General features: G+C 37.7%; 2 protein-coding genes across 2 annotated transcripts; one reads left to right on the forward strand and one right to left on the reverse strand.

Annotated features, from left to right (window-relative positions):
- The first annotated feature begins 205 nt into the window (after nt 1-205).
- rac2 (Rac family small GTPase 2) lies at nt 206-15,801 on the forward strand. The gene is made up of 7 exons (XM_018685336.2): nt 206-373; nt 7,556-7,627; nt 8,728-8,845; nt 9,546-9,608; nt 13,224-13,383; nt 14,278-14,411; nt 15,191-15,801. Exons 1-6 carry the CDS (start codon nt 339-341, stop codon nt 14,406-14,408), a joined length of 579 nt encoding a protein of 192 aa, XP_018540852.1. The 5' UTR covers nt 206-338; the 3' UTR covers nt 14,409-14,411; nt 15,191-15,801.
- A 4,019-nt stretch (nt 15,802-19,820) lies between these two features.
- On the reverse strand, nt 19,821-23,347 carry LOC108889044 (putative trypsin-6). Its single transcript, XM_018685318.2, has 6 exons — nt 23,250-23,347; nt 21,513-21,702; nt 21,059-21,247; nt 20,885-20,946; nt 20,385-20,536; nt 19,821-20,257 (listed from the first exon to the last, which is right to left on the reverse strand). The coding sequence occupies exons 1-6, from the start codon at nt 23,302-23,304 to the stop codon at nt 20,099-20,101; spliced, it is 807 nt and encodes a 268-aa protein (XP_018540834.2). The 5' UTR covers nt 23,305-23,347; the 3' UTR covers nt 19,821-20,098.
- Between the last annotated feature and the right edge of the window lie 2,741 nt (nt 23,348-26,088).

The following is a 26,088-nucleotide window of genomic DNA, read 5'->3' on the forward strand; positions in this document are numbered from 1 at the left end:
AAACCCTTCACAGCTTTTATCTGTTGCAACAGAAACTTTTTCGTCATTTTTTACCTTATTCATAATGTATTTTATATCTACTGCTTGCATAAGTTCTGTTGTTTAGAAGAGGCAAAAAAAGAAAAAAAGAAATAAAAACAAAGCAAAACAGGAAGAAGAGATGTGCACAAAAATGAAGGAAGAGAGACTGAGAAAGAAAACGAGGCAGCAGAGGGAGGGGAGTGAGGGAGGTGTGTAACAATTTCCTGTAGTTGCATGCTGATCTGCGTCTCTGCACCTTCCTCTCTGAGTCTGTTTCTGTCAGGGTGAAGAGCGCAGACGAAGCTGAGCGGAACAGGATGCAGGCTATCAAATGTGTGGTCGTGGGAGATGGGTACGCCATTATTTTACTTTACCTACTTTGTTATAACTTAAGTGTTGATTCATGGAATGTTAACAGCTGCTACTTGATGGGGGATGTTTGGTCCTCAGCTCTGAAATTTAGGGTTATTTTACAGAACTGTCAAAGATTTTCACATGGCCTAACCAGCCTTGAGTAACGGTTTGATCAACTTCCGCAGTGATGTGGCTGTTTTAACCCAAAAATACTTGAGGCAACTTTACTCTTAAACTTGTTGAAGACCACAGTCTGTCCAGTTGATACGTGTAAACCTTTAGGCTTCTGTTTGACAGCGCTGATTCAGAGTGAGGGTGCTGGATGAGTAGTGCAGGCCACAACATGCAAGAAAATGCTGCAATGCAGCAAGCTCAGAGTACAGACTGTTAATGAAAATCCAAGAAATGTTAAAAAGAGTTTCTCATAAGGCACAGATAAGAAAACATTAGACAATAAAGATACTGAGGGAAAAAAGCTTTACTTAAAAGCTGAAAAAGTTAAAAAGTTCAAGGTAGGCATTGTTGCATTCTTTAGCATTTGAAACCTTGGTGAATTTGTTCAGTCTAAAGACTAACACATACTCTCGGATCTGAGAGCATGTTTGGACAATGTTTCGTCTACCACATCAGAAAAAGTAACTTCTACACACTTTATATCCCTGAAGGTGTGGCAAAAAGGCAGATTGTCGTGATGGGAAGAAATTGTGAAGCAGAAGAAATGTAGTTGTTGCTGTGAGAGATCAGCAAACAGTTATGGAAAATTAAACATTTACAGGCAGCACACAGGTACTGTAGCTGCAGTTCCCTGTGTGCGCTGAGCTTCCTGGTGTGTGACAAATGTGACACTGTGATTTAAAACTGCAGAGTGGGGAAATAGGGAGAGTGACGTCATCAGTGGGAAAGGAAGACATTTTGTATTATTTTGGTTTATTTTTGGACTCTAAATTTAAAATAAAACAGTGTTAATGGCAGTGACGTGCAGAGTTGTAGGTCTGGTTACGAAACCATCATCTCATGAAAAAATTTAAACGTCTCTTGTTTTAACAAATTCCTCTCAAAAAAACCCAACAATTATTTACGTTAAAGTGACAAGGCCCTCTAGTGGCTATATATATTAACACTTCTGGAGCAGTTTGGGGGGAATAGTGTGACACTGTTACGGAGCCACAAAGTGAACAGTGGGATGAGGTCAGGGTGAACAGCTGGGTCACAACACATGGGAATTTAACACAGGAGGCTGCTGTTTGTATCCTGGTAAATACTGATAAGTTAGCATTGGTTTTACTTAATCATGTCTCTGTTGTTCCCTCACCATAGTGTCGTAACCTTATTGAAGTTGTAATAACCCAAACCATGCCTTCCATTGCAGTGTAAGATCAGAAAAGGGTTCTATTTTGAAACAGCCGTGTTGTCTTTTCAAGAGTGGTATCAGATCTAAAAACACTTCTGTGTGTCATTCTGGAGAGCACATGCCAACGGTGTATTCTGTCAGTTAATTTGGTTAATTCAGATTTCACTTTCCTTTCATTTCTTCCGGGAACAGATCACTAACAGAATTTTTAACCAGGATGGAGTAATGTGAGGAGGATTTTCACACCTGTGCACACCTGGCCGATAACAGCAGAAAGTACTGATCTGTCGGTTTTCAAAAACTGCAAAAAGTGGGAGACAAAAAAACCTGGACATCCTCAGTGAAATATCTGAAAGGATAGTCTTCTGAGAGTGTATATGTATATGAATGTTGGCCTTACGAGAGCTGAGAAGATGTCGGTTGAAGCTGGTTGTGGTGGTATGAGTAATTTCTACCATGATTTTTCATTTTTTGATTGACTCTGGTAGGAGCCAATGTGGCATTGTGCTGCAGCCCCTGCAAACATCCTTTTATATGTAGCAGCAGTTTGGGGCTCCACCATGTTCACAGAAGGTGAAGTTTTGTGGAGACGGTACAGACTTTTAACAGAAACTCAGCAGCTGCACTGTTTGTGTGATGTGTGAACACATGTTTATTTGTCTGGCCATGTGACTAAACCAGGTGTGAGATATATATATAAAAAAAGAGATATAAAGCCTCTATTAAGAGAAAGAAGAGGAAGTTGGTCTCAAGTTATAGGGAAGTCTGTCATCTCTCAGCAAGTCTGTGTAAATACAAGCTAACATGCTGCTGATATACAGCCCTGTTATAGGTCACCCATGGATGGATTGCTGGACAACAGCTTAGGTCAATTTAATAGCATTAACACAGTTTTAAACCCTCGCTCAATCATTACAAAGTCATGCGTTCAACTAAACATTGGATATTACAGTATTCTTGTGTAGATCCAAAAGTCTTTCAAAAATACCAAATATTACAGTGTGAACATGTATAAAGTCATGAACAAGATGTCTAGAATATTTGAATTTGTTGGAATTATGCAGCTAGTTTTGGGTTGGAATATTCAGTCAGTGTAAACAAGATTTAGCTTCAGTGAGGAGATAGAACAAACTGATTCAGAAAATATATGTGCAACAGTGTGTGATATTGTTTTAAAAACTCTAAAGATTGAGACACACCAGCATTTAAAACTCCAGAATTTGACAGTATAATAAATCAATTAAAACAGAATTACTGTAATCAGTGGATTCACTTAAGGGATATGAAATAGATCAGTGTTTTTTACACTGAGTTTGACTTTGATGTGCAGACTGTTTCACAGCAGAGCAATGGTTTGCAGACACTTGTGTGACAGGAGTTGAAAGTAGATAAACATCTTTTGACTAAACTGTGTGAGCATATTGTTACTGTTACTGTTAGCAACCAAGCTAATGAACCAAACCACCAGTTTAGAGAGTGTATCACTTTTAGCTCATTCTTGAATGAAATAATGAATCCAGAAAATAGAAAGATGTGACTATTACTATTGTGACTGGCTAGTGCTAGCATGCTCATGCCTGGCTATGTGTTCGAGGTTAATTTGCCAGCTACATTTTTTCACCATTGAGCTCTGAGAGTGGTCACCATGTCACCATACCTCTTGCACAATATATACTGTGATGAAATGTTGCGGGACTGGAAGGTCAAAAACAACAGACATAAACATAATCAAGAGGAAAACACAGGCCAATGTCCCCTTCTGAGACATAAAAGCTTTACTCTACTTGATAGACTACTTTCATAGACAAGTGTGACACCTCTGTGCTTCCAAAGGAGGTTTTGAACAAAGATGGGAAAGTAGGGAAAGTATGTTGATGTGATCTCTATGAGAGCAGGCTAACATGGACAAAGACAGAAACAAAGAGAATAAGACGGACAGAAATAGATTTACAAAATAATAGTGAAGAGTAGAAAGATAGTAAAAGACATAATGAATCTCATTCAAAGTGTTCCAAGCTAAAACCACATAACGTAAGATGGCGTCAGAATGGGTCAGAAAAGTTGATGGAAAACCAGAGGAGACAGAGCTCAGAGGTGGAACTCTCTTCTTTTTTTTAATAGCTCACTTTGGTTGGTTCCTGTTTTCAGCACTAACTGATACTTCTGAAACAGATCAGTTCCTTTTTGACTCACACACAACCACAAAACACACACACTTGTACGTCTATACTTCTGAGAGCCTTCACTGACAAAACACACTCCTCAATCCAGAAGCTTAACTAGCACAACTGCCTAACCACAACCTTGACATTTTACCCAAATCTTATTCTAACTGTCGTAAAACCAAGTCTGAATCCTTAAACAGCCTTTTGGAGAAGTAATGACCTGACAAAATGTCATCAGACTCAGCCTATAAAGCTCAAACTCAAACTTTGTCCTCACAAAGATAGAAGAATTCACACACATACAGCTTTTCTTAGCTGTCAGCTGAGCTGCTCATAACCACCACTGAGTCATTTTGTTCCTCGGCTGGCCTTCTTAAAAATGCCAACTTATGTGACAAAAGCCTTTTACGCCCTGGATCAGTTCTTAGTATGGCTTTTTTTTTTTTTTTTAAATCAGAGAATATTTAGATTTTTATGATTACTTACTTAACAAAATCTTAGTAATTTAGTAAATCATCGTAGCTTAAATTAGTTTGTCAACTTCTCTTTAAACTGTCAGTCCACACAAACACAGTTACCCCTAGCTGTAGCTAGCCTTGAAAACAATTTAGTTATATAAACCCAAATCAAAACATCCTCTGCTGAGTCTGGTTGATGCTTTTGTTACTATCCCACTACAATAGGGCTGAGGTAAATTTTATTGTTGTGGCTGAAAGGCTGTGTCTGAAATCACTCCCTCTTTTACTGTTCTATATATAACAGACACCCAATAGTTCAATTGTGATCAGTAAATTAAGATTTTGGAATCTCTGCATTGTCATCATTTTGTGCCATTAATAGATGTATTGTCACATAACAACATAACATTTGACTATGTTGTTTTTAAAAAATAAAAGTAGTGTAAATGTTATTGAAACCACTTTTTAATACCATCAGAGTAATTTTTAGGGAAATACATAGTTTTATACTTTTACACTAATTTTACATGAAGAGTACAGGCACTTAAATAAAATGGGATAAGAGAAATACTGCACTAGTGGACTAGAGAGTGACTTTGGACACAGCCAAAGAATTCATGCATCATTTTTCTGTTGTATTTTACTTTTAAAATTATGTAAGAAAAAGTCAATAGTCACAGTCTTTAAAAAAAAAAACAAAAAAAAACTTGCCCCTCATAATACACAGACCTCCCTCTTTTCATTGACACTTCAGTGTTGCACATTACACAAAATTCCATTCACGTCTACTGCCTGGTGAATGGCAACAGAAGTTGTCTTGGCAGGTATTTTATTTTCCATTATGTGAACCTTAGCAAATGACACTGTGTGGCTGAATATGCAGAGAGCGCAAATGGGATTTTTTGTATTTGTGATTTGGGTGAACTGATACTTAAAGAAAGCAGGTGAAGTCCCAAATCATTACTCTATATTTAAGTCAGACTGGTGTTGGGTGGCAGGTGCAGAGAAAATGAACTCAGGTAACACTCATGTATTATTGAAGGTTGGTCAAGTGGTGAAGGCAAAAGGAAGGGACCTTTAATTCTGCTCAACAGTCCAAGTTCTTTATTTCTCCCCTTTTCTGTACAGCAGTGGATTAGTGCAAATTTAACCATAAGTGGGGACTTCCCTACTGAAAATAGAAAAAAAAAATTACAGTAAACGAATAAGAAAATGTGTCTGTACTGGGCTATATATAAGTTTGGGCCCATAGTAATGGACAGCCACTGTGGCATGCTCATGCTGACATAAACTGACAGGACACCTGTTTATAGTTTAGTCAGCAGCTCCTATACCCCAGGAAATAATGAGACCATTTATTAACTTATAGGAGTGTTTTATCCATTATCCAATAGATAACTATCAGAAGTTAACCCTTTCACTCAACATGGTGAAAGAGTAAACATGGTCTCATACTGCCCCAAATCAATATATTTCTCCAGCATGTATACCAGGAGGGACTGAGATCACAGTGAAGGTCTCAAGTGCACTGTATATGCAGATAACCTGTTTCATCACTAATTCCCAGCACACACTTCTAAAGTAATAATAATAATACTAATCCACCAAGGCTGTCCCTGTCCTTTGCATGCAAAAGGATCTGATTTGATAAGATGCTCAACAAGAGAAAAACCTGTTGCCTTGCTGCTTAACTCAGTGGTGATGGCCTCAATAATATCTGTGATGCTGAGCAAACTGGAAATGTTTTAAAGCATTTAACATCTTTAGTAATAGTTTGACAAAAATAAGAGCTCTGGAAAAAAGTAAACAAACCTTGAGTTGGACCCATAGTTACAATTAACAGATTAACAAACAAATCTGCTTCCTGTTTTGATCAGATTTGATTGAGAGTGATACCTCCTGGCAACAACAACAAATAACCCATGACACAATCACCTAAATCTATCACGTGACATGCTCTGTACTGTTCTACCCCTGTCAGATAATTGTATATTCATGCTATGTCGTGCAATGGCTTATAGTCAGAGGCTGATTGAGGAAGTAGGTTTTCACTGCCTTTATAGGCTGCTGGCGGTGAGCTGGTGATTGTGTGTGATTGGCTGACGGGATGGATTGGGCATCATCTGGATTTGCTCGGGCATGCCTGTATACAGCTATTGTGAGAGCAAAGGAGTTAGATGGATACCTGAAAGCTTGTAATAGATGCAAGGAAGCTGTTTACTATATTTTTTCTATATACTGAAGAATCTGAGCCCCAGTGTCATCCTTATAGGCAAATCACAGGAAGAGCATTTGGGGATTAGTGCTCCTGAGTCTCAGATCACCTAGATAGGCTTCCACCCGCTCCTCATATCTCACAACCAATCACATTTATCCAGGATGTTATCTGCCCTGTGTATCAATGCCCTGATGAAGACGGGGCACGTGTTCTGGTGTTGTTGTTGAAATGCTGACAGCAAACCTCTGGAACAAAATATGAACAAGGCTAGTTGATACTTGTTTGATCATCTCCTGCACGCAGCCACGCAGCCTCCTCACTGTGGATGTTGAGACAAGTTGTTCACTCTGCTACTATCATGAACATGTTTGATGTCTAAATTCAACAAAATGTGATATTAGCACTAAAACTGTGTAGAATAAACTTGTGGATCAATCTGCCTTCCTTCTCTTCTGTAGCCCAGAGACACATAATCAATATCCCCAGTCCATACTACATCCTAAATCTAAGCAGGTTTTCAGCATTTATGTTTTCACACCAGAAAAGTGATTAAATTAACTAGTGCCCACTTAAACAAGGTGCTCACAGTTGGTAAATAATACCTTGTGGGTGACAGTTAAACATCTTCAAGCAGATCTTTAAAAATCTTTTTGCTCTCTTTGTAAAGTTGCCAGTGGCATATTAAAGTCATAGTGTGACTGATGTCTGTCAGTGCATGTCTTGCATCATTTCCTCTGAGTGCAAGATTGAAATGATGCAAGTAGCTTGTATATTCATTTGAAAAGAAGTTTAAAATGAACATCAGTATAGTACATACTGTATACTGTTGTTAAAAAGTTGGATGGAAGTGGGACAAAGCTTATGTTTCACAATAAAGCCCCACCCTTCTTTAATGTTTCTCTCACTTTTTATCACTTTTATTGCTTGAAAATGTGTTATTGTCTCTTCATACTGTGTCTCTGTATGTGTTTTTACTTGTGTGATTTAGAGCTGTGGGAAAAACATGTCTTCTCATCAGCTACACAACCAATGCCTTCCCTGGGGAATACATTCCTACAGTGTGAGTATGATGCACACAGACACATGCTCTCTCTCTCTCTCTCTCTCTCTCTCTCAAGCTATACATGTAAAACATACAAGTAAACAAACACGTAGCTGCAGATTTACCATTATGAACACACATGCATTACAATGTCCAACTTTTCTCCCTGCATGGACTCTCACACACACACGCATACTTTAGCAGCATATCTGCAGATGTGTGATGGTGCTAATGCAGACAGGTTTGGGCTGGTAGCAGCCTACAGGTTAGGAAAACACACTTCGCTCAACAGCTCCTCAGGTACAGTAAATAGAGAAGAAGGTAAATGTTAAACACTGTCCTCTTCTTCAACAATTAATGTTGCTGTGCCCATAAGCAAGGCACCAATCCTATATTTGCTTTGCTAGTCAACATCAAACAAGTGAAGGATTTTGGGAACATAACTATAGGAGTGAGCCCATGAAGTCTTTTAGATGTAATCAGTAAAATGTTAAAATCAACTCGAAACCAGAGTGGAAACTGTTAAAGAGGAGAAAGATCAGGGATGTCTCTCTGGGCACATTTTAACAGCCAAAAACAGCTGTGTGTGTTTTTTTATTTGCTAGCTTAAGGTGTAAGATAACTATGAACAAGCAAATACATGACACTGAAACAGGATGTTGCTAAAAGTCGTGTGTTCATCAAAGTTGCATAAGTAAAAACTTGGGACAACCCAGACTGACTTTATATGCAGCCACTGCCACACACTCATTGTTCTTTACATTGAGCTTTTTGGTAAACGTTTCATTGTCTCGTGTGGCAACAGCTATACATACCTCAGGTCCAGAATTAAGTAACACACAGAGCTCAGAGGTGAAACTGTAGTGTTTCAGTGTGTCCACATGGGGGCACTGCTGCTCTGACATTATAACCTAGAGTGTTGCAGAGGTTATTTCCATAAACACACAGGGGTCTTGACAATAGAAGCAGTTATCAATAAGGAGGCAAAATGTTTTTAATGAACTACATGTAAAAAGCTTATTATCTTAGGCTAATGTCTAATCGTTTGAATAATCACTTAAATAAATAACTGACTCACCAACTGACTGATTGATTGCTGACCTTTTGGCTCCCCATAGATTTGACAACTACTCAGCTAATGTAATGGTGGACAGCAAACCAGTCAACCTGGGCCTTTGGGATACAGCTGGACAGGAAGACTACGACAGGCTCCGCCCGCTCTCCTACCCACAGACGGTATACAGTGTCTCTCTCTCTCTCACACACACTCACACTCACTCACACTCACACTCACAAACACAGAGTTCATTAGAAAAAATGAAATAGACTTTGTCTCCCGCTGGGTTTGACAGTGGGAGCTTAGAGCGTTCCAAATCAATATACTGCAGCCTGATTGTGCTACATCTCATTAAATTAAAAGACAGGAACAGAAAAGAAAAGGAAGATGTTACTCAGGTAGCTGCTTAATGTGGGAAGACACAGAAATACATAGATTGAAACTCCCAGCATATCATACATGGTTCACTTGATTGGTTTATCCAGAGCTTTCAGCCCCCACTTGTGGCCTTCATCAGCAGGGTTTGCTCAGTTGTCATGGAGATGGTTTAGTGGTTATTCTGTGTGGAGTAACAATCACGTAAAAACAGACATAACCACATAAGTTGTAACCAAGAAACCAAGTAAGTGCACGTATTTGGCTCATTTCTAATCAGATACTTGCTTCAACAAAATAACACAGTGAAAGCAAACAGAGTGTCTCTAATGTGCAAAAGCAAAAAATTTAAATTATGAATAACGTACATATTTTACTGCCATCTATATTAACTTGCAGATGTAGTGACTTTGTGGCCAGTGTGGTCACATCTATCTAATCTCTCTACTGTCTCTGCTCTCAATGTTTATCTATCTCTACATTTTCTCCCCCTTTTTCATTCAGGATGTTTTCCTGATCTGTTTCTCCCTGGTGAGCCCAGCGTCCTATGAGAACGTCAGAGCTAAGGTGAGTCTCATCTCTGAGGGTAAATTATTATATGTCATTGGAATGAATAGTACCCTGACAGTGGGTTTTATATTTATTCTTGCTTCTATCACTGCATTGGTTGGAGAGAGAAATAATCAAGATTGCAGAAATTGTTCCTATGTGTGTGCACATTGACATGTGTCTTTAATGATATCCCTCAAGACTGTCTGTCTTTAGTTTGACTGGTGAAGAATGAGGGGGAGGAAAAAAGTGTCACCATCACCACACAATGATTGAATTTAGGGTGAACAGACGGTATCTATGTAGAGATGTACTGTTTTTTATGCAATACAATTTAAAAACATATTCTCCATCACTGTTTGATAGACTTGCTCCCTTAAATTAAATGATTTAAATTAGCTTTTGCAGCCCACAATCTAATAACCTGTCTCAGTCAAAATGTCAAAGCGCCACTTCTTAGATTTCCCCTGTGTTACTGTCTACAGAACCACAGGCAATTTACAGAATCCAGCAACAGATCAGTCAAAGCTTCTAACACTATAACAAAACAAACTTCAGGGACAACTCAGCACTCAGCTGCCTAGATAATGATATATAGTTGAGTTGGTGTACTGAATCGCAGAATCTGATTGGACATTTGGAGAAATTTAAATCACATGCAGAGACCTTGTGGTAAGTTTGTTTGTTTCTATTGATGCCTGCATATTAAAAATGCATGTACGCCCAACACAGGGCACAGAGCTAATATAATGTATATATAATGTATGATTCTTGATTACTCAATTACTTGATTGGTCTAGTAAATATCAGAAATCAGTAAAAACAAAGGTTCAGAAATATCTTAAAGTTGTTTTTTTTTTTTTCCCCAAACAGCAGTACATAACGAAGATTTAAGAGATTAAAAATGACAATGGTATACATAGAGAAAAGCAGTATATCCTCTCATCATAGACACTGGAACCAGAGAATGCTTTTGTGTGTAATCTTCTGTTGATTAAATAATGGTTTCAGGTCTAGATTTTAGATTTCTATCCATCTCTTTATATTATATTCCTGCTCTTAAGCGCTCCTTTGGTTTTAGTAGTTTCATGTATAAAGATATGCAATATACAATATTATCTATAGTATTCTATAGTATATGTGCAAACATTCAAGTGCTGTTAGTATATTACATTAATATTCTCAATTTCCTGTGCTACATAGATGCCAGGAGGAGTATTGCCATAAAGTCGAGCCTCGTGAAGAGCTTTCCACCTCTGTCAAAACCACCCACAGCTCTTCATCCATTCATTAGCTATAGCTATATAGCTATATATACCACTTATCCTTGAGGGCTGGAGCCAGTCCCAGCTGACACTGGGCAGGAGGCAGGCTACACCCTGGACAGATTGTTATTCTATTGCAGGGCTGACAAATAAAGACAAACCACCATTCACACTCACATTCACACCTACACGAAAATTAATGTCGCCAGTTAATCTAAACTGTGGGAGGAAACATCAGCAAGAAAACCCATGCAGGCATGTGGAGAACATGCAAACTCCACAGCTCTTCAACCCTATAAATATCAAAGAGGAACGTCAATACATTACAACAAAGGAACTACTGTTAAGAGTATTGATTAGATTCGTTTTAGTATGATTTACCCTTGTTAGTCACCATAGCAACAAGAAACTGGAGTGGTACCATGAAAGTAGTGAATGGTAGATCAGTTGGTACGGAGGGAAATTAAAAAGGACGACCAGGTGATGAAGAGGTAAAAACGTGATTGCTTGAAATGAAACTTCAAATTTAGAATTTTACACCCAGAAAACAAAGTTTTATTCAGCCTACAGTACAGAAAATGATTACATATTACCTTAATGTGGGTAAGATGATGAAACTTAACTGCATTTTGTGTGTCGTGGTCCTGAAGGGCACAGGGACGCAGAATGTTTTGACTGGCGCAGTTTGAACTGTGTCCAATCAATTAAACATACAAATATTATTTGGTCATTTTTGAGATATACTGCGACTCATTCGTCCCAGGGCAAACCTTTTATGATTCTGAACCTTTTGGGCTCCTTGTGCCTTAAAACATAACCTCTTCTCCCTTCACATTCCTTCCTTAATGAGTTTCAGAAAGCTCATTTGTTTGTGTGTATAGAGGTTAACAACTATTGACAGCAAGGCTCCTATGCAGCTAAATGTCGACCAAATCAAAGCATAATGTCACAGCGGAGTACAGATTGACCAACATCCTGTTCACTCAACATCCATCCATCATCAGTCAGATAGTATTCAATCTGTGCTACATTACAAAACACATCATCAAGTGGAGAGAAAGAGCAGAAAGATTAGCGCAGTGTTTAACAGCCTTTAAAAGGAAATAAGATCTTTTGTCTCGCGACAGTGAGGCTGTTGCACTACAGAAAAACAAACAGCTACACAAGATACTAAATTGCAAATCATTCTGCTTGGTTTTTATCATCGGCTACCTCACTGGGATAGCTAGCAATTAGCACAGACTACTTAAGTGTAGCTTCTCAGTGGATAATAGTGGAATATTGTTCAAGGAAAGTATCAAGTCAGTTGAGACAAGTTCAAGTCAGGTTCATTTCATTTCTCAAGTCAGCAGAGATGCGGAAAAGTCAAATCTCAAATGTTTCAAGTCTCAAGTCAGAGTCAAGTCTCGTGAACAGCTGAAGTGGAGAACATTACAACTTCAGGAAATATTCACTTAATAAAATAAAAGAAGTAATTTTCCATCAGGAAACTGCCCTATTGGCAGTGAAGATGGAAAAAGAAGAAGTCAGAACTTGATTTAAATATATTTCAATTAAACTTCAGAGACAGAGATCAAATTGGAGAGGGAGAAAGGGACTCAAAGAATCCATGAATTTGCATCACTGAGTGATTAAATATTTCAGCTTTACCCGGTAAGACAGTTTAAAAAAAGTGAACAGTGTGATTCATCAAGCAATACCCATAATCCCCTCATGTCAACTGGCTGACTTGTGAGGAAACCGCTTCACTAAGTACGCTGGATTTTCAAAAATTACAATTATCAGTGGCCTGTGGGTGCTAACAGAATCTACTTAATTCCTCTAGCAGATTGGATCTTTCATTTCCTCACTGAGGAAAATGGACAGGGAGGATAAAAGAGGCAAAGAGTATAGAGAGAGCAAGAAGAACAAGTTGAAGAAGGAAAGGGAGAGGCAGAGGAGAGATCAGAGGGAGAGGGGGGAATGGGAGAAAACTGTGGGTGCCTGGGTGAGAGAGTAAAAGATTTGGGGAAATTATGAAAGAGGGAAGAGGTGGTTAGAGTGTGGAGACTGCCAGTACAGCACTGAAAATGGAAACTTCTTTCATGTTCTGAAATTATTTGCAAGTTGGAGCTGAAACCTGGATAGCTTGATTGAAAAAGCACATGTGGAGCCTACACCTAACCACAACCACATATTCTTCTCATTTCAGCCTATTTCACGATAATTTAAGAAAACTCCTTCATCAACCTTCACGCACCTCCTGGCTTCCAACTTTCTCCTCTGATCCCCTGTCATTCTCCTCCTCTCTGACACATACCTTCACTTCGTGCCTTCCCCTCTCTCTCATCTCAGTTTTGTTTCTCTTTTTTCCTCTGTCCTCCACCAGTGGTACCCAGAGGTTCGTCACCACTGCCCCTCCACACCCATCATCCTGGTGGGCACCAAGCTGGATCTGAGGGACGAGAAGGATACCATTGAGAAGCTGAAGGAAAAAAAGCTTGCACCAATCACCTACCCTCAGGGCCTGGCTCTGGCTAAGGAGATAGGTCAGTCACACTCATGGGGTTTTCTCAGGTCTTGTATGATGGTAGACTGTAGCTTCTCTGGCTGGTGGATGCTTGAAGCAAAGTAGTGCTTAATTGCTTAGCATGTGATATCAACCACTATGTGAACAGATGATTGAGAATGTGGTTCACACACCAGGTTTTCCTTTGATGTTGGTTGATTAATGTATTTAATGCCTTAGATAGTTGTTGCTAATTTAGAAGAAGAAAGAAAATTGAGCATTTAATTATCAGATATTTTTTCTTGGTGGAGTTAGTGGAGACCAAAACAAACATGACTCTAAATGAATGCTAATGTTGCTCTGACTAATAGTTCTTTAACATAATGGATAAAGGGTTGAAGTATATGATTTCTTGCACTGTGATTAGATGAAATACATAATGCAATAAAAAAATAAAAGGGGAATTAAACCTATGCAAAGAACATCAAATATATATAATATATATTTGATACAGTAAATTCATCATGTTAAAATTCATCAAATCAAGATTTAATTCCAAACTTCATGTTTGCCTCTACTGTTGGAGCATGTGATAACAACAGGCAGATGGTTTAAATTTTTTGTGGAATTACATCTATGAATAGTTAAATGGGCCTTTTACACCCCCAACTGACATGTTTCTGATATTTCATTGGCTTTTCCATTACTATATTTCAACATGCAGGCTCTATGGGATGTCATGCATACAGTATTTCTTTTCAAATATGCTTAAGGAGTACATTTACATACACTGATACATAATTATTGCATGGGCTTTTAAAAGCAGCTTGCTGATGTCAGGCTCGTTCCCTTGCTTACCTTGTTAACTGCATGTTTTTATATGTCTTGTTTTATTGATGTGTGTTTTTCTCTGTGTCCTTGTTTGCATGTATAGATGCAGTAAAGTACCTGGAGTGCTCAGCTTTGACTCAGCGTGGTCTGAAGACTGTGTTTGATGAGGCCATCCGCGCTGTGCTCTGCCCCCAGCCCACCAAGGTCAAGAAGAAGCCCTGCTCCCTGCTGTAAATGGTAAGACACAGAGGGAGAGGAAACGCTGTGGTGAACTAATGAGGGAGAAGAGGAGTAGTCCCAGTGATTCAGTCATTAGCCTTTTCTGGATCTTGTACATAAATGCATCCTACACAATTTATGAAGAAGCTTGAACACATACTATGTAACATGAATGAACATTAATAGATGATTCAGTGATTTCTTCTTTACCAAAAATACAGTCTCATATACTGAAGAAAGAGAATAAAAGTGAGCCAAAGTGAAAGGAAATACCAGACAAAGACACTAACGTCACATATGTGAAATAAAAGTTTCTATCCCTGCACTTGGGTAATTATTTCCAAGCCTTTTGAGGCCAGATTTTCCAATTTCCCAGGAGGAGGACAGACCTGTAATGGAGTGAGCTGAAAAATACAGCGATAATTTGACAAACAACAATCCAAGCCTTGTCTCTGCAGGAGATACATTAGCAACTAAAAAACTAAGTCTAAAGAAAAAAAAACAACCTAATTTTGAGATTGTGCCTTTTTTTAAAATTACCATAATAATTGCAGGACTGATTGCGTCCCACAGGCATTTCAATATGCCAAGGTACAGAGAGAATTTAAAGATGTGACAAAATTGAATGTGGGATAATGACTCATGTCTTTGCTGAGAGAGGAAATCATTCTCGTGCTTAATGTTAAAGCAGGAATGAACTTTCTCAGCCATCATGTATGCACTGCCGTTTCAGCCCTTGTGTGTGTTAATGAATGTCATGCATCATCATCATCTACATGTGGTCTTCATTGTTTTAGATTCTTCAAAGACCAGAGAGAAGACAGAAAGAGATTCAGATGGCTGAACCCAGGTTATAAGAAGAACATTCAAAAGTTCTGTAATGTTTCTAATAATAATGGAAAAGATTTCCACTAGTTTAAAAAAAGTGCTTTTGTGTGTTATAATAAAATGATATAATACTTTTTGTATAGCATACTCTGAGACTGAATTTTAAAGTGCATTATATACGTAGCAGCAGGTAGGATTTCTCTGTAAAAGATATCATTTTATCAGAGTAAATCACTAAATGTGGAAACAACAGGCTGTCCCAGTTGCTGCTCAGAGTCAGCCTGCCAGTTTTACCCAGTATACCAAAATTCCTGCACAAAATTCACTGCCCTTTGGGGACAACAATATATAAAGGTGTTTTGTGCAGCTTCAGATGATAATATCACATGTTGCAATGAGATTAGTTGATACTGTGCTATGGCTGTTGTTTTGAAAGTGATGAACAATGATTAAGAATAAAGATAAGGAATGTAAGTTTGTAGTTGGAGCTAAACAATATTGTATTGCAATGAAATGTATTAAAAAGTATTCTTTCTTGTGATATTAAAATAAAAGATCTTTAATCAAGTAAAAAAATAAATCTGGAGGAAAATGTTGTGTTTTCAGAGTTGACATGTTTCCACTTCAGTAAAACAGACAGCTGTTATTAGGATCAAACATGTGGTTGTCCAGTTACTCTATAGTCTCTACAGCTTCCTGCAAGCAGCATCAGACATGCATCATCAGCTACATGATCCCAGCAGTGAAATCAGTGAGCAGAGAGTGGGGGCTAACAGTGATATATCTGATAGCACTTCTACCATCTGTTACAAACATCATCTGTCTCACTTGACTTTACTCGAGGGCAAGACACCAGGACAGCAATATCAATCTGACTTATTTGTTTGGACTTATTAACAGTGGCTAAATGACGAATGGTGCTACTGGGGGAGAGGTTATGGTCATCTCCTCACCAGGTGGGAAACATTGCTCATTATTTAAGTGTGTGTGTGTGTGTGGATGTCTCAGAGAAGAAATGATCCTGCATATCTCAAAGCCACAGTTAAAGATACAATTAAAATGCAAAATGACTACCCTATCATAGACTTCAGAGGATCAGTTCAGGATCTTCAGGGATTTTATCTCATTCACACCTGAATGCAGTTCTTCAATACATTTTGTTGCAATCCCACCCTGTCTTGTAAAATCATACTTCCTGAAACTGTGTACAACTCACTCAGAATTTAGAAGTCCATAGACAACACACAGTGAGTCTGTGCACAAACTGCAAGCTAAATGTCAGACAGTAGGTGTGAATGGATTAAATCAATTTCTCTTTTCTTTCCACTCTAACTCTTCAGAGTTTTACTGATATGTCAAACAGGAGCCACTAAAAAGATTCCAGGTTTGCAGCAGTGAGGTTCACAGCCTATTCAAACCAGATTATCCCTGACTTGAAGATTGCAGAGAACGTGAAGCTGACAGCTCAGATTAGGATCAACAGTGATGCTCTTCACTCGACAAGGCATTAATGTGTTCTACCATGGCAGGCTTCCCTGGAAATGTGCAGTCAGGTTGAATATTTTGAAAAAACAGACAACAAAGGAGATAGCAAAGGTACAAACACAAATTATGATGACGTTTACAACATGATTTTCACAACAAGCTGCATGACAACCATGATCACTATAAAAACTAAAAGAAAAATCTCTTGTTTTTCTTTCTGAATAAATGTTGCTTACTTTGATCTTTGCTTTGCTAGGATCAGAGTAGTCTTCTTTAGCTTTTGAAAAAGAATCAGATTTATGGACCTTTTCTTCACAGCAAACATTTTGCCTTGTTGAAGCAGGAAAAGCACAGGTGGAGTTAACATTAATGGTGGTTCTGTTGCAGCTGTGATTGAAATGTAATGCATCAATGAATGACATCATTTACACCTGTGTCACCAGGACAAGATCTCTGCAGTGAAAGAGGTCTCTTACACTTTAGTTTCATTCTGGTGTTCCCTGGTCTGATCTCACAATGTTTAACTGAAAATGTACTACTTTATCCAATTAATACTGTAGCCCATAAATATATATGGATATTAGATTAACAGCAGATTAACAGTCAGAGCCAAACACATTGCAGTTTTGTAAAACATCCAACAGAGGGAACCAGGGATGAACAGAGCAGTCATTACAAGAAAAGGAAAAACAGGAAAAAAGAGAGGAAGAAAGGGTTAAGGAGTTCTATGAACAATAGCTCGCTAAAATAAATCCACATATTTTGAAGTCAAAACACTAGACTTAGTTAATTTTGTTCTGGAATATCGTAGTACATCTAGGGATACAAGAGTATCTACCTTATGCAGGTGTGGGAAGAATTCTCTAGTTAGAGCCTTTTTTCTGGCAGTTGTTAGCTTACAACAATATTAGTGTAAGTCAGTGTTTTCATTACTGGAAGGGAAAACAGAGTCAGAAAATATTGCTGTTATGTAAAAATTATTTATCATTATTATTTATTATTGACAAGATTTTCTACTTTGTTTCAAATGTTTACACTTTGATGGAAAGCAGTTGTTTCAGGGATACATCACTGTTGGCTGCATCTTTCTAAGGATCCAGCTCCTGAATGAAGGCACTGAAGCTTACATATAAAGGACTGAAACTTTTGGTTTTCCTACTGACAAGGAAAAGAATGCAGCTCCATTACAATGATAACTGGCCCCTGCAACACTGATCCCCACTCACAATGGTTAGGTAGGCAGAGTGCATGCTCATCACAGGCTGCCATGAACAACAGTGTTGTTCCCAGGCCGCACAGATATCTTTTCAGCAGGACAACAGACTGACATCTGACTATCTGTGGGTGCCAGCTCCTTTTGAGGGTCACTTATCCCTGATATAACATATGGGGAACATCATCTTATCTTATCTTTTCAATTGTAGTGGGCCGTATAGATTAGTTAATGTTTGTTGTTCATTATGTTTAATACATAATACATTATGTTATACCATGTCCCTCTCCATATGTCATAGATGTCCTAAATTATTTTAATTTGGTCAGTAGTGTAATTGTAGGGCCCAGTAATAACCCAGCGATATAGTGAAATCTCCTCTGAATTGATTCTCTGTGTTAGGTTGTGTAGAGGCAAATACCAGTCAGCATTAAACTCTCCCACATGGTGGAAAAATACTTAGATGGGCTTGAACAAAAAAAAAAAAATGTCTGTTACCAGATCAATGACTTGAATTACACAACAATTTCCTATTTAATACTGCTGTAGCAACATCTGGCATCAGCCTGGCATTTATGATTTATGATTTATGATCACACAATTCATAGAGGACTTAAAAGACGTGAATGTGTTCTCAGAACTGCACTGAGGTAAAAGTATGGTCCCTGAGAATTATGACCTGAATCCCCATCCTCTCTTCAGCCTCCCCAACATTCTGTGATGAGAAGCAGATACAGAACTCTTCCTCCCAAGCCAGGGTCAAAAGTCAAATGACTTGTTCAGGAGAATCAAATTTAATGGACTCCAGTTCATTTGGAAGTTATGAATAAACACTTTCCAAATTTTCATTATGTGCAACAAATTTTGTCTCTGCATTAAACATTCAACATTCAATGTTACTTTATCAAGAAAGTAACCTGAAAAAGAACTATGCAGATTGGACTCTCTAAGATCTACAGACCTAATCAGGGTCTTCTCCCCCTTGTTTATCTTTCTCTGCACCAGAGATCTGGTTGTAAATTATGTCATATTCCTGTGTGTACAGAGCAACATATACTCACATTTCTCCTCAATTTTTAAACTATATTAAGTAATTGTCAGACCATTTTGTAAAGCAAACCATTTAATTGATCAAATGCTAATAACACACTAATCATTTGGCTATGGGATGCCCCCATTGTCTTGTCAGCCCCACCAAGGTATATCTTGTCTTATACAATATCTTAATTGATCATGGTGGAAGGAGAAAGGAGCAAGTATTCCAGATTAATAATTTAGAGTTTATTAAGAGATCATATTTCGTTCCAACCGAGACAAAGTCTGCTCGTGACAAGGGTTGATAAAATAAGTTAACTTTAATTTCGCCATCGATAGACATCTCAAAATTTGGTATGAATAGATTATAGTTATAGTTATGAATTATTTATATTTACAGACTAAAACTATTTGCTTCCACCATATCACTACTCCTTTTAACTGCTGTTAGTTCACCATGCTGGTTTGATCATCCTTACATTTCTTCTTTATTTTTATTTCACGTTTTCACTGTCTCTCTCTCTCTTGTAAATACACATGTAGACCCAGTAGTTTCAAAGTGTTTCTTTGCAATGGTGAGCCAGATCTCTGAATCAGGAAATCACAATCTTAGATATCAGACTGATTAAAATGTACAGGGTGGATATTAAAATAGATCTTGATATTAAAATTATCGTCCCAAAATTGGACGGTGTTGCCCCATACAACAAGTGTAAATTGGATTTTCCAATGATTATTTTGTGCATTTATGCAACACTGTGTACAGACACAAAGCAGTAGTCAGCTTCAATCCATTAAACAGTGACTCATCATTTTATTTTAACTGACACAACCTTGTAAAAAGGAAATCACACTTTTATTAGTATTGCTAAAAGAAGAGACTTTTATTATGACTCCTTGTAGTTTTTCCATACAATGACTGTGTAATAACAGGGAAAATCTGTTGAATTTACATTTAGGAAGATATACAATTGTACAAATTTAAATTAAATTTCTAAAAAAATGGAAAAGTGTTGAAGGGCTTGACAAATGATAATTGAATATTTAATGTAAACCAGCCAATTGTAAATGTATCCACTGTAAGTTCAAAGCAACAGTTTTCTTAAGATATGTGAAATGCCTGTTAAATACACTTTGGACATTGTTATGGGTCTTTAGCTTCTTTTTTGATCCAGTCAAGGTATTCTTTTTTACAGAGTTTCATGAATGCATTTGGTATAGAACTGGGGATGACAAAATCACCAAATGAAATGACACCATGAATCTTCTTGTGTTGGTCAACCACTCCTCCACCAGAGTCACCCTGTAACAGAGACACAAACTGTTTGTTACAATGTTTTGCCTGTCATTGAAATACTTACTAATATTAAAGAGGTAAAACATGCAATTGCTGAGAAAAAGATTTACAATAGGAGGCCATATCAACTCACAGGACACGTATCCACTTTATCAGCCCAGCCACAGAAGATGTTCTGATGTTTTGATGTGTAATAAATTGGATCGTTTTTCAAAGAGGTTAGTAACGGGTTACAGTCAACAACTTTGATGTTTGCACATTGGAGAGTAGGTGATTCAAAACAGTCTGATGAGAAAAGAAAGTGTTTACTGCAAAAACCTGTACACAAAAAAATGATTACACCAACAAATGCACAAAATATGTCTGTACCTTACCACTGGAGTTGGATTATTTATACTTATTTATGAACCACATCCAAAGAATTTGAAAAATTCTGAAGAATCTTATTTTTTAAAATTTCTTGATTTAAAAAATGTGATAAAGATTGAAAGTCTTAAGCTTGAAAAAAAGGTCTAGTGGGAGACTTATGTTTTTCTTTTCTTTTATGTAAATACATTAATACAGTATAATTAATGAGCAACACTTTTAACACTTGATAAGATTTGTCAACAAATTAACAAAAATTAATCTTACATTGATGTCCATATAGGAGTGTCCCTGGAGCAGTGTGACCGGCAGTCTGAAGTGTAGCACCTCTGAAAAATAACAATATAAAACAATTTTTGATCGTTTGAAACTATAATAAGCAGTTTATTCGCTAACTCTTGATTTTATTTTTACATCTTGACAAGAAAGACCACAACTCACATTTCAGGACAAACTTCTTCGTTCGGTAGGATGGGAAGATCGTTAGATTGGATACCAGCTGGCTTAGGTAGCTTCAGTAGCATGAGGTCATGATCCCTGCCACTGGAGTCTCTATAGATCTTAGGAGGCTCTTTGATTTGTACTAGTTCTCTTGGACAAGGATGCACATTTAAAACTGCATATATAACCCTACAAGTAAGAGGTGAAAGAGGAACATCACAGAATTACTGCAAGTACATCATATTTAACTATATTAACTATTTAACTATATCAACTATTCGTCAGTAATAACTGAACATGTACACAAGGAATGCTATTTTCATTTTGTGATTACCATAGTTTTACATCAAACCATTAATGATTGCTGCTTTAGGACTTTAAGACTGAATTTATGAGTGAGAAATGGTATTTTAAAACCTGTTGTTTGTTTTAAGTAAAAATGTCACTTTCTCACCCTCTTGGCACCAAGCAATGAGCTGCAGTCAGAATCCAATGTTGACTGATCAGAGAGCCACCACAGAAGGATCTCTCATAGTTATGATTCCACATCATCAATTTCACATGGTAGTGACGCTCATCATCTGAACATCTTTGACCTCCAATGATTCTCTTCTGCAGATCCAGAGCTGTGGTCATTGTGACACCTGAAAGAGACAGTCCTCCATCCAGTGAGTGTGAGTGAGAGCTGATTGTTTGTACTCACCAGAAAACAACTTATCCCTTTCATCCACAGATTATGAAAGCCCAAGTGAATTTTTGCCTATGTGTTTTTATTCCTCATTAGTCATGAATTTTAATATATACTGCTCTGGGCTTTGGAAAAAGAGTCCAAACTCTAGAATTTTAAGGATACTTCTTCTTTTGTTTTGAGAGAGAGAGAGAGAGAGAGAGAGAGAGAGAGAGAGAGAGAGAAGTTAATCAGCAACTATGTGATAAAGTATTTTTTGAAGTCTTTTGTCAAGAATTGCAGGTTGCAGCTTCTCATATGTGAGGTTTGACTCTTCCTATAAAAGTCCAGTACTCATATTAATTATGTTTTGACCTATAACAGGCCCTGCTGTGGTTAGCAGGCTGCTCTTACAAATAGTCACTAATTGACAAACCTTCCAGTATAAGAATATATTTTCTGCACAACAGTATTTATTTACGTCTCTAGGTATATTGCACTTGAGACAAACTGCTTTACACCCTGTTTGAATGTGCTGTGGTAAGGCTACACCTGAGCACAAACGCAGACAGGACATGTTGTGCCCTCAACCACCCATTAAGATTTTGAGGAGATGGAAGTACAGTTGCTCTCAAAATAAATCCTCATCCAGGGCTCCTGTTTCTTCTGTTCTTCACTTTTTCAACTCATCCACTGTTCCTGATTTCCTCACAGACTGCTCCTGAACATCCAGCAGCCTCTTCTTGCCTCTGAATCTCATCTACAAGCACTTTCCTCCTGCAAGCTGCTATTGCTTTGCTTCGTATAGCCTGTGCTATGGTATTTAAAACCGACCCCAACCATGCTGTACCTGTCCTACAATGTCCCCTTGTCTAAGCACCACCTGCGCTTGTCCTGGGTTTCACTTTCTCCCTGCTGGGATCATTGGTTCTGTACTCCATACTGCTATGTCCCTTGACTTCAAAAGTGTCATCTCCAGACTTACATTTAATCTGTTAGACTGGTTATAGGACCCCAAAAATCCATTTTCTAAAGGGCAGCATGGGGCTCCCTGCCATTTTTAAATGTAATTGTAATTGTCAGCAGAGCTCAAGTGAGGCATTAGCCAATATGGCTGATGTACACAACTGTGTCTGTCATTCTGCCTCACTCAGACATCATTCCACCCCCAACTGCTCCAGAATTCAGCTGCCAGGATATTAAAGGGCATCAGAAAAAGACATCACATCACACCAGTCCCATTACTGACTTCCTACACATTTTAGAAATTATTTTAAAACTTTTTTACTTTTAAAACTGAGATTGGCCCCAGAGTACACAATAGATGTCAATACCTCTCAAGCCTGATTGTAGTCATAGTGACAGGGAAGGACAATATAATTGTAATAATAAAGTGTGATTATAGTATTACTGATGAATAAACTCAGCATAAAATTGAAATTTAAAAAATACATTGCCGACAGAAATACAATCCTATCTAACACCATATACAATGATCAAAGTAAGCAGTAGATGACTACTCACCAACCCACAGCAAGAGGAGAAAAGGTGCCATATTAGCCATCTCTGTCAATGACATGCTCTCCTGGTGCTACAGTGGGGATTTTTAAATTGGTTCACCTTGTCCTATTGGCCTTTGAACCACCAGTCACCTTGTGATGGTTTATCAACGCCACCACATTGGCTGCAAAGCTCTGGACTAATGCAAATTTTTGATCAGTTCTCAAGTGTCCCTGCCCATGTCTTGCAAAGAAAAAAAAATGTCACCACAGTTGCATTTTATTCAGCGCATTTGACAAATTTGAAGCTACAGATAAAAAACAAAAAACATTTTAATAGAAGCATTACATATTCTGTAAATGTTGTGTTTTCAAGTGGATAAATGTAGATATTGTGTAATTTTAAAATCAAAGTATCAGTAAAAGTTCGTCTTAAGTTGATATATTAATCCATTTTTTTTATTTATAGATGATTAAATGAAAGTATTGTTCATGACCTGTTCATGGTCATGAACAATACCTGTTCCTGTTCCTTGTCCATGTATTAGCACTCTGAGTCATCTAGGGTGACCTCTGTATTTGGCATCTTTACATAATTTACAGATCCTCTTTTCTTTTTGAAGAACTTTTTTAAAGACATATTTTAATATATACTGCTCTGGACTTTGGAAAAACAGTCCAAACTGCAGAGTTTTGAGGATACTTTTTCTTTTGTAATGTTTAGCTCTGTGTTTTGTTTTGAGAGAGAGAAAGAGCGAGAGAGAGAAAGAAAAGTTAATCTGCAACTATGTGATAATTTATTACTCCAAGTATTTTTTGAAGTCTTTTGTCAAGAATTAATGCTTAAATTTTGCAGGTTGTAGCTTCTCATATGTGAGGTTTGACTCTATGAAAGCCCAGTACTCATATTTATTATGTTTTCACCTATCATCAGGCCCTGCTGTGGTTAGCAGGCTGCTTTTAAATCCTACTTTCATCAAGGCACAGAACAGATACTCAGAGACTTGACCAAGCCTTACTGTGTATCTACACTGTATCTGTTCTGGTCAAACAGTGGCTTGGAATCACAAAAGTGAATATTTTTATGAACAAAAGTCATTCAGTCAGGCATTATTTTTTACTTAATAATACTTAAGCTTTTTTCTTTTTTAGGTCTTAGGAAATAAGATTAAACTGATGATCTGGTGGGCATCCACAGTTTACACACAGAGAATCAAAGTGTAAGAGGGTTGATAAATACCTGATCTCTGGTATTTAAGAGTTAATTTAAGTTCTTTTCTGTCTACTGTTTTTAAGATTCATTCGTATTTTTTCTGACCATTTGTAAACAGACGGAATTGCAGAGTGGAGCGAACCAGAAACTGTCTAGGGCTTACCAGTCAGTCCCATGTATTACAAATGACAAGGAACCAAATTCAAACTGGTACCCAAACAATGGCAGAGAAAGGCTTTAGCTGGACAATGTATTAGACTGACGAGGGGAAGGGATAAACCTTAGTTCATGGCATATATTAACTAACAGGATCAATGAAATCATTAACATCACCAATGTTTCTGAATGAGAATGTGTGTGCGTGCCTGTGCAGGGGGGGCTCTGGGGTGGAGGCTTGTCTCACAGTTCTCTTCTTGCTGCTCACAGATTTAGCCCACAAATATAAATAAGTGTTCCCTTTAAAAAATTTATTCTTTCTAAAAATGTGATTGCAGGCTCTGCTGTTTTCTGTCTTTGGCACTCAGACAATAATCATTCTTAGTGTCAACTGAAGATCAAACATTAAACAAAAGGCTCATTACAAGTTTATGTCAGTTGATATTAAAATATTCCCTCGTGCCGTTGGCTTATCAAAACAGTGGAGCTCAGGTGAAGCAGTAAAAGAAGGACACTCTTGTCTGTGCAGCAAATGTATCTAAATGTCAATTTAAAACTATTTCATTACACAAGGATCTTGGTGTTCAGAGACATTTCTTACTGTTGGCCATCCAACAGAAACCACATATTTTAAAAAATATTTTGTGTTTTCAAGTGGATAAATACAGATCTTGTGCAAGTTTAAGATCGATAGATCAGTAAAAGTTGGTCTTAAGTTCATATTTTGATCCAAAGAATTTTATTTAAAGAAATTAAGTGAAACTCTTACTACATAATTACTGTAAGCCTATTTTACAATTATTTTCTCTCTCTCTCTCACACACACACACACAAAAACATGACGATATCAATGATGTTATCGGCCTGTGAACGGAGCTACACTATATGGACAAAAGTATTGGGCCACACCTATTAATCATTGATTTCAGGAGTTTCATTCAGTCCTATTGCCACAGGTGTATAAAATCAATGCAGCCTGCCTTTACAAACATTTGTGAAAGAATGGATCATTCCAAAGAGCTCACTGAATTTGAACATGGTACTGTAATAGGATGCTAAATTGCAACAAGTTAGTTTGTGATATTTCTTCCCTCCTAGATGTTCCATTGATGAACTGTAAGTGGTATTATTGCAAAGTGGAATCATTTAGGAACCACAGCAACTCAGCCACAAAGTGGCAGACCACTTTAAGTTACAGAGCAGGGTTGCTAAGTGCTGAGGCACATAGTGCATAAAAGTTGCCAACACTCTGCTGACTCAATAACTGCAGAGCTCCAAACATCCTCTGACATTAAAATCAGCACACAAACTGTACACCAGGTGCTTTGTGGCAGTCTGATGGACTAGTCTGGGTGTGGAGGGACAAGGGACAGGGTTTGTTTTTCTGCGGTTGGCCTAGGGTCCTTAGTTCCAGTGAAGGGAAATTTTAATACTTTGGCTAACCAACTTTTTTGACAATTATTTGCTTCCAATGCAGGGGAAACAGTTTAGGGAA

The sequence above is a fragment of the Lates calcarifer genome, linkage group LG5 (assembly GCF_001640805.2).
Source record: "Lates calcarifer isolate ASB-BC8 linkage group LG5, TLL_Latcal_v3, whole genome shotgun sequence".
Lineage (NCBI taxonomy): Eukaryota > Metazoa > Chordata > Actinopteri > Centropomidae > Lates > Lates calcarifer.